This window comes from Mugil cephalus, chromosome 9 (assembly GCF_022458985.1).
Source record: "Mugil cephalus isolate CIBA_MC_2020 chromosome 9, CIBA_Mcephalus_1.1, whole genome shotgun sequence".
In the NCBI taxonomy this organism is placed as follows: Eukaryota; Metazoa; Chordata; class Actinopteri; order Mugiliformes; family Mugilidae; genus Mugil; species Mugil cephalus.
Genome location: NC_061778.1, coordinates 10,522,915 through 10,540,660, shown reverse-complemented (window position 1 = coordinate 10,540,660; position 17,746 = coordinate 10,522,915). Strand labels below are relative to the sequence as shown.

Here is a 17,746-nt window from a genome sequence, read left to right as displayed (position 1 = left end):
GCCACCCCCAGCAGGATGCAGCCTACACAGACACAGACAAAAATGGTTTAGGGGCAACAAACCATAAAAAAACAACACAAGATGTTGAGTTGGCCTCCAAATACACTAAATCCCAAACTGATCTGTGGCCACAGAGGCTCCTCCCATCAACCCACAGGACTCAATGACCCCCACTAACAACATCGGACACACTCAGAAGGCCCATGTCCATTATCTGATGAGTCACAGCTGTTTTGGAGGCACAAGGGAGATCTACACAATATTAGACGGGTGGTCATAATGTTATGCATGATCGTGTACATGACTAAGGGCCGAGGGATAGACAAAATTGGGATGCAATAATAACAAATGGAAATCATTACATCTGAGAATGAAGACTTGGTTTGTGTTCAGGGGAAATAAAAGGGAGATATTACTGAATGTTAGTTTACAGTCTTGCTTGATTCACTGCTGAAATTAAAAACAAAAATCCATATTTATTTCTTATCGCCTGATGTGCAGCCCCCTATTTCAAAACGTAATTCTATATTCATACAGGCACCGGCCCTCATCCTCTTGGCATTGCAGTGTTACCATCCTGCTTAGTATGTGCTCTCACTGGAGAGCATTTGTACATAATTGTGCCCCAGCTAGGAGTCACTTATTATATATAGAAGCCTGTCTGTGCCATTAGTCATGCAATAAAAGATGAACTGGCCTGTGAACTTTTTGAAAAGGTCTATTTCTTTAAGGCCAGTGTCCTGAGGTCCGGAGGCGGCACATGGATTGTGGAAGCTAATGAAATACCACAAGCTGCAGATGTTATCAGTTTCAGAAGTGACGGGAACCGACCTTTTCCTCTATCAGCGCACTACATAAGAGAAGTGAACTTACTGTGAAAGAATAGATGAACATACGCAGACTTGGCTTATATGATATAATCACTTGGTATGTATCAGCTTGCAAAAGTAAAGTTTGTCCCCGTTGGCCACTTTGTGTACTTTGAAGAGTCATGGATGGAGAGGTGTTAATAACATGAATATATTAATGCTGCTTTTAGTGATCACACGTTTATAAGTGACACATTCAGAAATAGATGAGGCTAAATCTCTGTGGAAATGGAACTGCTGCTGTATTCAGCATGTGAAGTCTTGGGCCTCCTGATTCACGGAAAGCTGTACGGAACGACCGATCCGACTGCCTGCGCTGTGCTGAGGGAAAAATTAGCTAGCACTTTGAACTGAAGGGTTCATTATCTTGAATTATTGCTTGAATAAATACATATTCATAACCGGAGAACATCGCTTCTTCACCTGCATGCAAAGGTAATTTAAATAATGTGTCTGTGATGGCTCTCAGTCATCCAGGTCATGGTATATCCAAAAAGGAAGGAAGAAAAGCAAGGTTGGAAAGAAAGGAAACTGGATTGTAGAGACTGGACTTCAAGAGGTTTTTGAACGCTTGTGGATACATAAATAACACTTAACCAACCTTCTGTGGCTTTCCCTTTTTCTTGACATTTCTAATCGACCTTCCACTTGTCATATTAACATGAAAGTGGTACTCTCATGCAGCAAAATGAAAGCCACCCCAGACCAAACAATAACGGATGCAAGTCCAGCATTGGCCCCAGATCGTAAAAACAGTCCGGGGAAAAATGTTTGGAACACACCCACAAGTTTTTGCCCCCTCTCTGGATCATTTCCCCCGAAAAATCAACTCCAGTCATTTTGCTATTGTTTCTCCATTGTGTAAAGATGTTTGTAAACTGTTACAGCCGAACACAGAGTAGCTTACATGCCAGGGTCGTTACACTGTCGACGTGTATCTGGGGCTTGCTGAAACGAAATGTGGATTTGCGTCTCTGGTGACGTTGCTAGCACGGACGTCGTTAGCGCCAGGGCCCTATATTAGAGAGAGTCTGGCCAGTCTAGAGAAAGGACCGTCTGAGCTATCCTACTATTCTGATTGGTTCTGAGCTGGCCACGTGTTTCCTTAAAAGTTATCCTCGATTCTGATTGGCTGCGCGGTGTGAATTAAAAAGTCATAATGGACACCAATAAAGACGTTCCGGTCAAATTACCTGATGACAGTTCTAAATGATTGCGCTGGCTCAAACGCTTTGGTAACCGTGGCAACAGACACACAGAACATACGTTATTTCACGGTTTATATATCACAATTTATCCCTGTTTGAGGGACTACACAGTAGTCGTGATCTGGAGCTATTTCGGTCTCCAGTCCGAGTCTGGTGCGGGACTCTCGGCTCGCGGACGCCGTTCCCAGACACTCAGTCTGGGCGCAGGTAGTTCATAAAACGAATCGATAAAATCACTCCGCTTAAAATGCCGACTACAGACTCGGGTATTTGTGGTTGGGTTTAAACCATACCTTCTGATCTTCTGCATCCACTCCGTCCGTACCGCAGCGTCAACGGCGAATGAATGAAAGCTGACCTGCCTGTTGTGCCGTGACGAAACTGTGCATAACACAACAATCCCGTGCCGAGGCTTTCACCCTCTGAAAGACAAGTCGTCTCTCTTGAATCTTGAAAACACTCATCCTGAGAAAGTATCTCCCTGCTATGCTATACTATGCTATGTCGATGTTCTCCCGCTGCCGCTTTCAAAACGACTCCGGCGAAGGCTTGGACCGGAAGTACTGGCCCACACTCGAATTCGGTCGCCATATTGTGCAAGGAGCCAATCCCTGGCAACGCCTGCGGACGGAGATGTTAAATAGTCCGCTCAGCCTTCTTGTGGAAAAGTTGTGATTTAAACGGCAAAAACATCATCATTGTATTAATAATTGACCTAATATTTATTTATTTCGTAAGTGACCATGGTATAAGCGAGATAATGCCCTTCGAGGTGTCCACTTCGCGGAAGCAACCACGCCTGCTTCGCGTCGGACGGTTCACGCCTCTGCGTCGTCCATTCATTTCTGATAATGGATACCTCATCGAGCATTATCCCTTACATATGCCACAGCACAGGATCGGGAAAACATGGAATAAACTCCACCGTTCCCCCAGTGAACAAAAAGTTGTGGGAGCAGAAGATTAAAAGGAAGAACTGGATGTCAACTGATGTCTTCCTATTATGTGAGGTAAATGTCAATTTCTGTATTTGCCGTTTTGTAAGATTTTATATATGAAAAATAAAGTGATACCTTCATTAATGTGTAAGTTACCTTGATCTCAAAAACGCCCAACACTCTTTCTTTATAAATGAATTAAGTTTGAAGTTAACCTGGCCTGAGGGAAGCCTTATGTTAACTAGTTATCGACACTAAAGGCTTAGAAAAATAGCAGCTACTGTCATACTGTGAAACCCATGTGTGCATGTAATTTACATCGATGTAGACAGAAAGTGTTCAGGCATGGGTCTTATTTTAAGAGCAAACTACTCACGTCACTAGTTCGTTGAAGGACACTTTTTCATTCTTACCGCTGATAACAAACTGACTGCATTTTATTTTTTATTATTGATTTTTTCTGAGCTGACGGACATACCACATGCTCTACTGAATGTAGAAAAAGCTGTCACCTCTAAAAAACTAACTAAAAATAAATAAATAAATACAACAATTAAAATCGACCACCAAGGAAATGTTTCCTTTCAAAAAAGGGAGTTTGTCTCCTAGTTGAATGCGCCTGCAACCTAAAATTAATAAATAACACTAACAATTTTAACAATCTGTCAAATTGTGAAACCCTCCAGCTGTGTCAAACTGTTTCCTGTTTTTTTTTTGGTGTTGTAAAGCTAAGCCAAGTTTCCATAAAGAAAAGTGTAAACACATTAGCTTATTTCACTCTCTTGCATGATATGTTTCACTGTGTGTTTTCACAGGGTAACTGGAGTGTATTCAGTGTCCGGAGCAGTTCTGTTCTGGCTCAAACCACAGAGTGTGCAATGCCCTGCAGTGGACTGCCTTTCTCTTTGTCAGTGACCCTGTGGGAGTGGTCCTTTCAAACACTTTTTTTCATATTATTTTACTATAAATGTCGTATTATCCGAGCTGTTACCTATTCATGTTTCTGAAAGGCACATATTTCCTGATCCATAAACTTATTTTCTGAAATCCCTACATTACATCTTCTTACTTTGAAGTCTCTCGCTTCTTTAAGGTGTGAACCAACAAATCAGAGGTGAGCTTAATGCTCCTGATGTCACTCTATCACCCACTTCAATTGATCATCCAGTAGTTTGGTCTTACGTGCTAAAAACGTGAAGTTTAGGATCTGCCGCATTGTATTGCATTTGAGTTCTTTAGCCGCACCGTGGCGAACCTGGTTTACCATTCTAACTCTTCTAATGTGATTCATTCCTGTGGGGATTCATGTGTATCGTTACACTTTCATGCTGTCTTCCGTTTGGGCATCAGTTATACAAATAGTCTTCCTCGTGGCCCTGCAGCTTGCAAACGGCCTTCTGTTCAGAATGTGAATTTCCCAATATGATGCCTGCTTCAGTCAGTGCCTTTGCATTCTAAACAAATATCCCTCTCCGTTTCCTGACTCAGCCTTATTTTCCCAGGTGCTGATCAGTGCACTGAGGCTGACCCTGCCTCCGCCCCAGCCTTCAGATTTAGGTGATTCTTGAATGTGCAATGGGGTCTGTGGTGGGATTCACTGATTCTGGACAAACAAATCACCTCGAATGTGTTGATCTCCCCTTCTGACTTGGAGGTTTTTGTGCCAGGCTACAGTAGCTCTCACAGCACCAGTAGGTGTAGTCGATCTTTGCCATTCTCAAGTTATAGTCTTGTCTTCTGTATCGTCTCACCAAAGGGTGTAATCATTCTGACTACTGAGAAAACCACCAACAGATGCCTGATGACTAATGTAGTGGGAAACCTAAATAAAAGGGGAAGGACGGAAGATCTTGAATGAAAATAAGATTTAATTGTATGTGTTCCCTGTATAGTCTCTACATCATATGTTACATAAATAACCAACACAAACAACTTGACCTAACTTTAATCTAACGTTCCGTATAATAAAACATCGCCACTTCAGTTCTTGATCGCTGTTATTAATCCTTGCATTTTAATGAGCTGGTGCAAAAATATCTGAGCCATCAGCTCATGAGATAGTGTGGCGCTAACCTGATGACAGCCCATCATAAGCGTTCACTCATCAGACAGAATTGTTTGCACTCACACACATCATTCAGGGTGAGAAGCTCCGTTTTGCATCCTGCGCACACATTTCTTATCTGTCCTCCCATTTAAGAGCGGCCGGAGAAACAAATCTGGCACCTAATTATGTTAACACGATGATTCATGCCATATCAAAAACAGACACTGTTGCTCTCGCTCTTTCAATTTTAGTTTTTTTTTTTTTTTTTTTTAAACCTTCATCAGTTCCCCTACATAATGGAGACAGCCACGTGTGCTCCGGTGAATGGCGCTATTATGGTGGAGGCCATTAGTTTTCGCTGCTAGTTTCTATGGTGCCCATCTCCTCTGTGACTACTGCTCTTACTACATAATAGGTGATACAAAAGAGAATGCTATCCGAAAAGCGTTAGTAAGAGGCAGGGATGACAGAAAGCCAGGATTATGGTGAAAGAAATCCTGAAAAGAGATTTAAGGTAATTTCAACTTGTGCATTGGCTCTAATGTGTAGCCCCTCTTCATGGTGACACAGAGTCATTGGTATATGCACTTTAAAATAATTTCTGGCCATGCAACGTATCAATGTACCATCATTGGTAACAATTTAGAAACAGGAGAAGAAGATGGATGAAAGAAATATTCTCAATAATGGGCCCACCCATAGCTATGCTAAATGCTACTGCAGTAGTTTGTTTTAAACAAATATCCAGTTAATAGGTTTTCCGTGTGAACTTTCCCTTTTCTTTCCCTTTCTTATTTATTTTGCTTACATTGTCTTCGTTTCTAGACCTTTCCCCCGTCGCATTAAATGACCTTTCTGTGTTCACGACCGATGTGGCAGCAAACTAGACAAGTGACCTGACCTCTTTCTAACTCTGTCACTTATGCTGCCTTCCTTGATGGCTCAAAATAATGGCTCCTCTCGAATTCCCCCCACCCCCCTTCGAATTGCTTCTTTTTGTGTCAAAATTAGGTGGGAGGGAATTTCATTTCAAACAGCATGCTTCTCAAGTCAAAGTCACAACAAGTGGGCTGTCAGCGCTGCAAGCGGAAAGCAGCTTAACGGAATATTTGCTTAACATCTCCACAAACAACTTCTTCAAAACAGTATATTAAGTTGAAGCAACACACCTGCTCATTTCAAGCCAAACGTTAGACGCTGCGATGCATTGATATTTACTGCCGGGCCGCAGGAATTCATTGTTAGTTGTTTGTCTGGTTTGAGCCGTGACTCCAGCTCGAGCGCTGCAATTACCATATCACATTTCTTCTTTTGTATTCATGACGCAGTGTTTTGAATTACTAGTATTATAACCTTTGGTCATCTGGTAATCACCTGGTCTGCATTTGCAAAAACACCAATGAAAAAGTTGAGTAAGCTGCTGTATGCAGGGGGACGTCATGCGTCTCCTAGTCTCCCCGTTGCCTTTGCCTCACTACCAGCATACATATGGTGTCAATTTCCAATATAACCTGTGTTAACATTTCTAGTGATGCATTTCTCATGAATACTGAATCTCTATATTGTCCACGTTCACGCACTCTTTTATTTTCACAGGCATATTCCACGTCTAATTTTATGGCCCGCTCCTTTTACAGCAGAAATTGCCACATAGCATTTTCTCATTTAGACCAAATAAATTATTTAACCCTGCAACCGAGAGATCAGTTCTGATTTCCTGAACTAAATCAAGCAAATATTTCTATTATTTGAGAGATTACTCTTTGAATTTAATCAGACAAGCAGTGCACAACGGAGACGAATCAATTTGCTGATTTACAGTCACTGATGTGTGCAGCCGAGAGGGCAGACAAGAGATAGAAGTGGTAAAGGCTACGGAAGAAGGTTTGAAATGCATGTGAATCAAGTAATACAGTGTAAACAAAGCATTTTCGTGCATCCGCCAGTCCCACAGCTTTTTTCCCCCTCCGTCTCTCCGTGATGGACATGAGAGAACCACCATCTTGCCATCTTCCAATTTATTCCCCTGCGTTGGGAGGAACAACAGATCAATCAGGGCTGGATAATCAATGTTAGCCTGAGAGCAGCTGTGGGAGCCAGGAAAATGTCTGAGGTTTTAGTTTGTTATTGCAGGGAACAGCCAGGCGTGATGTTTATATGTAAAGGCCTCTAGAGAATGAGGATTTAATTATCCAATGACAGCTGGGATTTCTGCAGAGCATACCTCAGACACCCTGGGCCTCATCATTCTATCTCAGGTCAAATCAGCATGGGCACCGCTTCCAAATCCTTGTCAGATATAGCTCCGAGCTGTCCTTCACGTTTCCTCCTTCCTGTCAGGGGAGTGTCTTACATATAGCTAGAAAAATAAAACTATTTGATCCACTGAAGTATGATGTTTCAAGTGTTCTGGATACTGTATGACATTTTGTGATTTGCGTGGAAGATAAGGGTGAAGACCCAGGGGCAGCAGCGGAGTGACAAAGGTTTTGTGACACTAATGCTGTTCATTTCCTGATGGGATATGATAAATGAGATGAGATAATATTGACAGCACACTAGTACCATCTGGTGGTAAACTGTCTTCGGTGCCCCTTGAACACATTTTATTCTCACAAAAGTCAACCGTTGAAAAATTAAATTTGTATTTTTAACCCTCTGTACAAGAGCATAAAGTGCGCATTTGATGAAACACGGTCTCCTAAAATCTGTCCGTGGCACCTTTGGACATCAGGTGTTTCCTAGTGTTCTTTTCTGGTTTTAGTAGGATTATGTAGCACTTGGGAGCGAAGATGCAGCCCAGCAGTCCATAACTGGAGGCCAAGATGGCAAACACCTCGGTGACCGTGGAATATTTCCCTGGGGAACTGATGTAGGCGGGAATGAATGCTACCCACACTGCACAAAAAATTAGCATGCTGAAGGTGATGAGCCTGGCCTCGTTGAAGTTATCTGGAAGTTTCCTCGCCAGGAAGGCCAATAGGAGACAGATACAGGCCAGCAGGCCAATGTAGCCCAGGACCAGAGCGAACGCTACGGTTGAGCCTTCGTCGCATAAGAGAATCACAATAGCACTCTCGCGTGGTATCAGTTGGTGTGGGGTGGGTGGAGCCACAACCAGCCACACTGTACAGATGATTACCTGCATAAAAGAAAGAAAATTTGCATTTAAACGTTTCAATAAATGCTTGTTTAAATATCCAAAGTGTATAAACGGACAAAAGTCTTTACCTGAACAAGTGTACAAACAGTAATGATTGCCCTTTGCTGTGCAGCCCCAAACCACTTCATGACATTACTGCCTGGGAGCGTGGCTTTGAATGCAATGAGCACCACTATAGTTTTCCCAAGGATACAAGAGATACAGAGGACGAAGGTGATCCCAAACGCTGTATGGCGTAGCATGCAGGACCACTTAGACGGCTGGCCAATGAAAGTCAGAGAGCACAGGAAACAAAGAGTCAAGGAGAAGAGCAGCAGGAAGCTCAGCTCAGAGTTGTTGGCCCTGACAATAGGGGTGGTTCGGTGACAGGAGAATATAAAGACCACGACACAGGTGCTGAGAGAACCAAGGAGGGAAATAGCCATCAGGGTGATGCCCATGGCGTCGCTGAAGGAGAGGAACTCCACCTGCTTGGGGATACAAGCAGTCCTCTCAGAATTAGACCAGAACTTTGGCAAGCAGCGCAGACACTCTATGGCATCTACAGGAAAGAAAAGAAGAAAAAAAGTTGACTTTATTACAGCACATTTTGCCTCACAGCTTCATCATGTTTGTGCAGACCTTCACAACAGGTGCCTTATGTAAGCTGCATTTGCAGTTGACAAAATAGGCAGCAGCTGTTATTGGGTCACAAACAGTTCTCACCATACCAGTATCTGTCAGCTGCTTTTATTCCTCACATTTTCATGTTTTTTCCTGACATTGCTTACACCAACAGTAAGAAGATCTGAACTGTGCAGGGCACTCCAGCTTTTTACATGACAGAAAAGACGACTTGAGCTGCTACATGGTGGCATTTACACTGTAAGGAGGGAATGGTCAGATTCTAAAACACAATGTGGCCGAATGGCCTTTCCTCACCAGTCTGATTGCTAATCTCCCCAGCTTTACACACCACACAATCATGGCAGCAGATAGGAAAATTGGGTCTGATTGCTTTCCGGGTACCGGGTGGACAGATGTTGCTGCATACTGATAAGGGAACCTAAGCAGAAAAATGAAAAATAAAAGCTGTACTACTCACATAATAAAGTAACACATAATACAAAAGCAGAAACATCGTTTCATTGTGGGGAGAATCCCTACTTTGGTTCGGTTGCCGTTCCATATAATGTTCTGCTCCTGGATTTGAAGATTTTGGTCCACCGCTGTGGAGGACTCGTCAAATTTGCCAATAGTGACAAACTCCATCTCTCCATCTGACCTCTGCTGCCAGTTAACCAGGTCATACATGGCTGCAGGGTCGCCATTTTCATCAAACTTGATTTCATCACCAAACAAGTTGAAGTATTCCACCTGTTTTATATAATGAAGGAGCTAAGAGAAGAAAATGTAATTGAAGATGTTGCAGTAAAGTAACTTTTATTAACATAGTCTGAAATAGTGAACCTATGTTAGGGTACCTGCCATGGCTGTATGTTTTTTAAATCAGGACAAGCCTGCTGAGGAAATGGTCCTTTCCCCTTCACGCAGCTTCCCATAGCCTTCAGTGCATGGACAATTGCATATACGGCTTTATAGACATTGTAGGAAATCCTTAGCTGTGACACGTCTGAGTAGATATTAGTTATGCTCTTCAGGTCTTCTGTTCCAGAGCATGGGGGTTTACCCTCAGTTTTATGTTCTTGACCTTCACCCCGCACACCCAGGCTGCACTGAAACACCTCTTCCCAGAAGGGTACCAGAAAGGGATCTTCACTGGCATCTGGGCTTGAGGGATTTAAGCGAAGCAGAAAGTCTTGCAATCCAGGGATGTTTGCTCGTCGAATGGCGAATCCCATAGAGCCCTGGAGGATGCTGTGGTACTTTCGGGGGGTGGCGAGGACAGCGGCTGTGCTCCAAGCCTCACTCGCAAGCCACTGTATCCCAGTGAGCCCCTCTCTAATTTCAAGAAATGTACAGATGGCATTTATGCATTACATAATCGAATCTGTATCATTAAAAATATAACAAAACCTGGCACATTTTTTTTAGCATATATTATAGATATATATATATGAATGATTTGTGGCAGAATACAAAGGAAAGTGTCATGCCTGAGCGCTTCATCAAACAATGCGGCTGCATCTTGTTCCACGGCAAACACCAGAATCACCCGAGCCCCCGAAGAGCGGATGTTGGAAACAATAGATGAAATTGCAGCCTGCTCTCGGTTCTTAGGGATGATCTCGTGAAGGGCCACACAAGCCCCTAACCTTCTAACCTAGGAGAGCAACAGAGGAGACACATGGTGCCTTACTTTATGTCACATTACACAGAAGGTCTGGTAAATTAAGCACTGAAAACTACACAGCTGTAGTCTGTAGTCAATAGATGCATGACCCACCTCATCAACAAAAATGTTTGCCCCGCCACGACCATAGGCATCATCCCCTGCAATCACACCAACCCACGTCCAGCCGAAATGTTTGACAAGTTGTGCCAGTGCATCTACCTAGCAATGCAAAGAGGAAGAACAAGATTGCAGAAAATATGCACTTTTAAAGAGGGAATTATATTTTTATTTGTGCATATGTTAGGAATAATCTGACAGTGTCTGCTGTGTCACACCTGAAAGAAATCACTCGGCATGGTCCTTAAAAAGGCAGGGAACTCCTTTTTGTCACTGAGGCAGGCACAGCTGGAGAAATAGCTGACCTGAAAAAGCATGAAATGTCAGTTCATTTGATAATAAACTACTTCAAAAAAAAAAAGTGAAAAGGTGGAAGAGAGTTGTTGATGATGAATTTATTGTACCTGTGGCACATGGAAGACTCCTAGGAAACGAGCCACTACGAGGGACTGAGTAGAGCCTCCGTCGCCTATCACGGCTGGCACTATACCCTGACAGGTGTCTTTACTCCGTGTTGTTCCATCAACCCCTGAATCTTTCCCACGCATTAGCTCCATGGCAGCCTTCAGAGCCTGATGGGGAGTACTGCACGAGTCATAGATTTTATAGCCAAGCGTGATATTGGGAAGGAGTTTGCCGTCTCTGTTGATCTCCTCAATGGCAAAGATCATAGTTTGCATCCAACGGAACGTGCGAAAATTAAATCTGAATGAAGAGAAAGTTTCTTGTGAGGCATTTTAAATTTTCAACAAACTGAGTGTGACACACGTAAACCTTGATCATGAATGGACTGGATGAAAACAGCATACCTGGTGCACTGCGTGGGTGGAGGCGTAGAGGTATGAGTCGAACTGGGCTCCTCCACATTGTCATGAAGGGAGAAGAGTCCTCCTAAGACGATGTCCCCAATTTTCTCCAGGACGGGCAGGGACACGCTGCCGGGAATTAGTTTGCATTGCAGGCTCTCATCTTGGTGGGATTTGTACAGAAATGTCCCGCTGAAAAGGAGACTCAAAAGCACAAGCCTGGCCTTTCTCCATGAAAGACTGGGCTCAGCTGATGGCTTCCGAAAAAGAGCAATCATTTCTATAAAACTAGTCACTATATGCTCTCAGTAGCAATCATTGTTACACAACTGACACAGAACAGATGAACCTCCAGCCTTCGCTGTCAAATAAAGACATGCTGCCCTGCAGCCTCTGTATATATATATATATATATATATATATATATATGACTGCATCTTCGCTCCTGTTAGACTGATAATCTTTCCACTGTGCCCCTGATCAAAGGAAAAAATAACCCCTGGTTCCACAACAAGCAACAACAATAACAGGGATATGGAGCTTGACAATAACAGAGAAGGACATAAGCTGTGTCATGTCCCAGCGCTATGCCTGACTAGGCCCAATTCATCTGTCAGTGATGTGAAGAGGCAGACAGTAGACCGGTGTCACCAGGGGCTGCTACATTTCACTACATGTAGTGACACTTCAAGCGCAAACACAAACACACCCACACACAACCACAGCCATGTCCCTTTTATCCCTTGAGATTTTATTACACTGGTACACAAGTGCTACTTTTCCTATAACCCCCTCTTAATCAATACTTTTACCTTAATCTAAACCTAGTAGGAAGCCAAGGCTTTAAAAAGAGTTGTCCCCAAAAGGAAGGCAATACCTCACGATGTTCAGGGTTACACAAGAGCGTGAGGTAAATTAATCATGTGTAAACTTTAATAAAACATGAAAAGAGGTGCATACAGTGCATTATTGATTTGCGCGTTAATAATTTGACATAAATAGTGCCATATTGTGTAAATAATATTCGTGTAGTCGATACCAGATTCAGAAAATTTCCAGTCAACCTTTACATCATATATAGAGTATTTCTACTTTTCCAAATTGATCATTCCAGTGTTACTTCCATCAGTGGGGTAATATGGAGATAATGAGTCATTAAGGCATTGTTCACATCATTATCAATATAAACCCTGCAGGCTACGAAACAGAACACCACTGCACACGGAGCAAAGAGCGTATTACAAGCTGTATGTTGTACTGCCTCGGGCCATAAAGGGTAAGTCACATCCAACTGACGCGTCCCTCTGTGGCGCTCGGAAAAAGGAAGGACACAGGTTTCCCTAAGACACTAAGAGTTAGGAGGCAATAGTTTCCTTTCCCTGTAGGCCCAAGAAGATCCTAGACTCAAAGGAGCTTGTGCTCTCTGGGGAGAGGGATCTGAAAATAAACGGATAAGAAGTGGAATATAATGAGACGGCAATTGTCTTCACAGCCGTCCCCGCGGGGGGTGCATATGTCGAGCCAAGCGAAGCCCATGAGTATTTGGTTTGACACTTGTTTCTGTTACAAATGTGTATGCAACAACAAATGGTAGACAGTCATATTGATGGATGACAAGACTAACATATGACGTAATAAATGAGTAGAGTAAAAGTAAAGGTTAAAATGAAGACAGAACCGTCATCATAAAAAACAGAAGAAGAAAAAAGGCAAAAGAACAGAGGTAATTTGAGCAGACTAAGACCAAAGGTGCTGTTTTTATGTCCAGAAGGTCACCTGTGTTGTGGTGAAAGAAAAGGAAGCATAAAGTATTGGCTAATGCACCCCTGTGGCTTAAGCGAAGGAGTGCTTCAGGTCTTTATGGGCTCAAGGGAAAACTCTAAACTACATCAGTCAAGACATTGCTTAGTTCAGCCACCATGGTGCGGGAACAGGACACTCCTCCTGATTGCAAAATCTTTTTATGAGGAGCAATCCAGAGCCTGTCCCGGTTGTGGAGACGAGAGCAGATAAGTTTGTCATTGCAAGTATACTTAACAAGTCATGGGTGTTTCATAATGGGATTTTTATGTGCACGGTGTATTTTTTTATAACTTGAATGAGAACGGTGACTGCATCCTCAACACCTGACTATTTATGGAGTCAGTGAAGTGTGAAGTAGTGAGGATGAGGGTCTGTGCTGCCAAGCCTGCAGGCCATGCCTGTAAAAAAAAAAAAAAAAGGAGGTTTGCTCTCCTTCACTGCACTGAGACAAGGAATTTGAGTGGGGCTGTAACAAGACTGTTGTGGTAAAAAGGCAGCTGAGAACAAAGGTGCTGGATTGTCTAGACTGACATGCATACCTGGAGGTTTGGGATCTGATGAATCAGAGCAGACTTTTAGTAAATAATTGAGAGTCTTTGGCTTGATTCAGCAGCAGTTCAGTTTGTCTTTCACACAATTTATCTTAAAAAAAAGATCTGTTGCATTGGTATTTAAGTTTTTGTTGTGTTTTTGTCGTTCATTTGCACTTGTTTGGTGTTTGTGGGTTCTTCTTCAACTCCATCACTGTCCACCACTTTGTACATACCAACCATTTTAGCTACTTTAACTTAATTCAACCCAGGGCACACACCTTTCGCCATGAGAGCTCCAGGTCTGCTTCCCTTTCCAGGCCACACTTTCTCTTAGCATCTTGAAATAATGCACCCAATATGTATATATTGTGGCCATAAGGGGTGTGCATACAGGAAGCAGTGGCATTATGAAAATACCCCATGGAACGTTAATGAAAACCAACAAGTGGCAGCAATTCTGGGCAAAGCACCAAAGCACCAAGTGTTTGGGCACCAATCTGAATTGAAAGATTGAAGTGACACAACAGACCACCAGTGGCAACGTCTAAATTTGATTGACATGTGACACAACCACAGAACCACAAGGCATTAGGTTGGTGCTGGTAGTGGGCTTGGAGCACAAGGTTAACACAGATGCAGTGGCAGCATCGACGTGGTATTTTATTTGCAAGAGAGGTGGCAGAAAGAGCAAGCTCCATTTATACACTTATAATGCTTTTTAATATAGTGCATTGGCAAACACAGCTTAGGCTATCCACTGGCATCCGACTGTCAGCTTCAAAGCGATGGGTGACGAGCAAATTAGTTTACATGTGGACAAGGATTTAGGGTGCATCTTCATGCTTGGACCTAACTTCAGACTACGGCGATTTCCTTTGAACCCTCTTTTCATCCCACTCCAGTCCTGTTTCCTGCCTGAACATCTACTGCCGGTTTCAAAGTGGCTAAAAAAAAAAAAAAAAACAGCCCTGAAGGTGTCTCAGTCCAATCAAGCATTCTTTACCAGACAACTGAAGAATTCATAGATATCAAAAGATGTATAAAAAGTGCAGAAGATTTAGATCTAGGCCTCTCTGACTCAACTAAACCTTCAAAGATAGAGCTTTGATTTATTTTTGTTCTTTTGCTGATTCGGAGCGAACCCCTGAATATCCAGTAATCTTCCAGCATTTTGGGGAAAAAAATCACACACTAAAACAGTCTAAATGGAAGTCCTACTTTCCTCAAAATCCAGAGGCACAGGTTTCTGGGAGAACGTGTTCCTTTAAAAAAGCTTTGAAATACTTTGAGGCTGAAGTGACGTGGTATTTGGTATTTCAAATTAGCTGTGTGAGTTGAGTTTTTTTCAATTTTAATTAAAGAAACCAAAAAGTAAATATGTCATACGATGCATGAACTTGTGAAACCCAAATGATTTATTGGCTAATTTGTTCCAACATATATCTGCCAGGATACAACCATTGGACATGTCATAAATTAGGTTCAGTTTTGTCACACAATATAAGAACCATGCTAATATAATATAATATAATATAATATAATATAATATAATATAATATAATATAATATAATATAATAAAACAAATGTCTGGTGCCACATGAGGAGAAAGTATGTTTGTGAGACTTGTTTGTGAATTTGCACATTAGGGAAATGTCCAATAATTCAAAAGTGTTGTTTTAATCTTAGTCAGTTAACAATAACAACATGCAATGTAGCATATTACACACTTGGGAAGCACTTAAACTTGTTTTTGTGCATACAGTATCATGGAAGGGAGACCACATCATGTCATCATCCTGAACCTGCCAATTTAATTTCTACCCAGGGGGCCGAGGGGGGAAACAGGGGGCTGGCTGGGCAAGCAAAGACAAGTAAGTGTTTCCGTAAAGACTGATGACATCTGGGCCTCGGGCTATGAAACAGGAGCTCACCAGGTGTTGTGCTGGAAATTAATTAATTTAGAGGCTTTTCTTTGTAACCCTTTGACAGTAATCTCTGCTCTTCCAAAACAAAACAACTCCCATTAATTAGCTAGAGCCCAGCAGAATCATTATTCTGTGTAACTAATTAGTTTAAAGTTGGAGAGAAGAAAATATCCTCTTTATCTGAACAAACCTGACACTTTGAAGTCGTTTTAAAACATGCACATTGTTATAAGTCCACCTATAAATGCTCATTTAGATGCATTTGTGCGCTCAATACAAATACAAGGTGCATATTGAAAACAGAGATTTATGTGGGAAAACAAATCTCCAGTTTTTAAATTTGGATCTCATCATTTATTAGTTAAATAATAAGCTCATAAGTCAAATGCACTGAACTAACTGTTCTCCAGAATATAAATGGCACACATTAAACTTCCAACCACCACTTTCTCAGATTTGTGGGTCAAGAATTCAAAAAACTCGTCTGTATTCCCTGACTTATGCAACTCAGATTTCTTCTCTCTGACATTACAAACCACTGGAGTCTGGGCTGACCTGATAAGGTCCAGGTGTTGCTCCATCCGTGATTTTAAATGTCATTTAATTTGACTGCATTTAATAGTTTATTGTCCCGCTTTAACTCCAGTTCACATGAACCAGGAAACATGGTCGCACACATTATCTGCAGCCAGCAGCTTTAAATGCCGTTATATATATGTGTGTGTGTTCATGCATCCTGCAGAGAGGTGAAGGTGACGGGTTATAGACTTTTGAAAAAGTACCACCAAATCATCAGCAGTCCTTTACCAAATGTCATGTTTGACAAGAGTACACTCAGGCATGCGGGGCCTTTCCACTCCTCTGATTAGACAGTCAGGGCAGAGTGAAAAGATTCAACACAAAAGATAACCTCACGGAAGTGTCCCTGGTTCCGTTGGATTTCTGCCCTCCTGGGATTTTGTAGTGATAATCCACATCAGATGAGGTTTCTGTGCCTGGAAGGTCACCCTTTGATACTTGAAGCTTTTATTTTTATATACAGTATATAGCTGTGCATGGAACAGAATCTACTGTTACCTGATAAGGAGAGATGGCCGATACAATTACAGTTACTTACACAGGAAAGAAACATTCAGTGAATAATAATTCAGACTGAATGTTTAATCAATGTTACAACGATTGTGAGCATAGAGCATAGGGTTGAAATAAAGAATAGTTTTCTCATCACTGTAAGCATTTTTTTTTTATTATTACTGAGTCTACACTGATTTAAGGTCAGTTGGGCTGACTGACAAAATAGCCTAGGTCTTTTTACTTTAGGAACATGGCACTCAACTGCTGGTGCAGTTTTATTACTACTAATATTTGCCCTCATGTTTTAGTTGAGCTTCATCAATCTGAATGTTATAATTTGTTTGTTTGTTTGTTGGTTGGTTTAGCTTAGCCAAGCCATTGTCTCTGGGGCAGGTGACATGAGCACTACAATAATTAAAAACAGTGCTCACAATACAATATATTACAGCACTAATACATTGTAATACATTACAGTTTCAGAGCAAATGATCACGCACTTGACCTCTCAACCATAATTTTAACCTAGACAACAAACAGTGGACACTGAACACAACTGGCTAAATCAAAAACATGATAAAAGTCTCTTTTTTTATTGCAATTATTTGACTATTAGTTTCAGAATTATAGTTCATAACTGTAGTTCACATCACCGCTTTATTTTATAAATAAACACAGAGTATTAATTGACGCTTTCAGTCACAAAAACTGGTGAGTGATGTGGTTATTTGGGTCATTGGGATCAGCCTTCTAATCTTCTTTATAAAACGTCCAGTCTTTATGTGAGGTACATGTCTTTATTACAGTGAGCGGTGGATACTGATGTAGGCTGTGGTACTTATACATCATGTGGACAAGGCCTCAAAGTTGATCAAAATATCCACACGTGAAAGGCCCGACCCTCTGTTTATACATCTGTCTGAATGCATACAAGATTAACACTGTGAACAAGGGTGCATTCTAGCGGAGCCCCTGTGTCTGTGCTAGAGC

The 17,746-nt window shown here is 41.9% G+C and overlaps 1 protein-coding gene and 1 long non-coding RNA gene across 2 annotated transcripts in view; both read right to left on the bottom strand.

Annotated features, from left to right (window-relative positions):
* LOC125013272 overlaps positions 1-2,577 on the bottom strand; it is a 33,955-nt gene extending 31,378 nt beyond the window's left edge. Inside the window, exon 1 of the long non-coding RNA XR_007113376.1 lies at positions 2,371-2,577. This is a non-coding gene — a long non-coding RNA (uncharacterized LOC125013272). The remainder of the gene's footprint in view (positions 1-2,370) is intronic.
* A 5,181-nt stretch (positions 2,578-7,758) lies between these two features.
* On the bottom strand, positions 7,759-11,574 carry LOC125013270 (extracellular calcium-sensing receptor-like). Its single transcript, XM_047593770.1, has 10 exons — positions 11,427-11,574; positions 11,022-11,322; positions 10,836-10,922; positions 10,612-10,719; positions 10,322-10,488; positions 9,689-10,166; positions 9,372-9,602; positions 9,147-9,270; positions 8,294-8,766; positions 7,759-8,204 (listed from the first exon to the last, which is right to left on the bottom strand). Exons 2-10 carry the CDS (start codon positions 11,295-11,297, stop codon positions 7,764-7,766), a joined length of 2,385 nt encoding a protein of 794 aa, XP_047449726.1. The 5' UTR covers positions 11,298-11,322; positions 11,427-11,574; the 3' UTR covers positions 7,759-7,763.
* Positions 11,575-17,746: the final 6,172 nt, after the last annotated feature.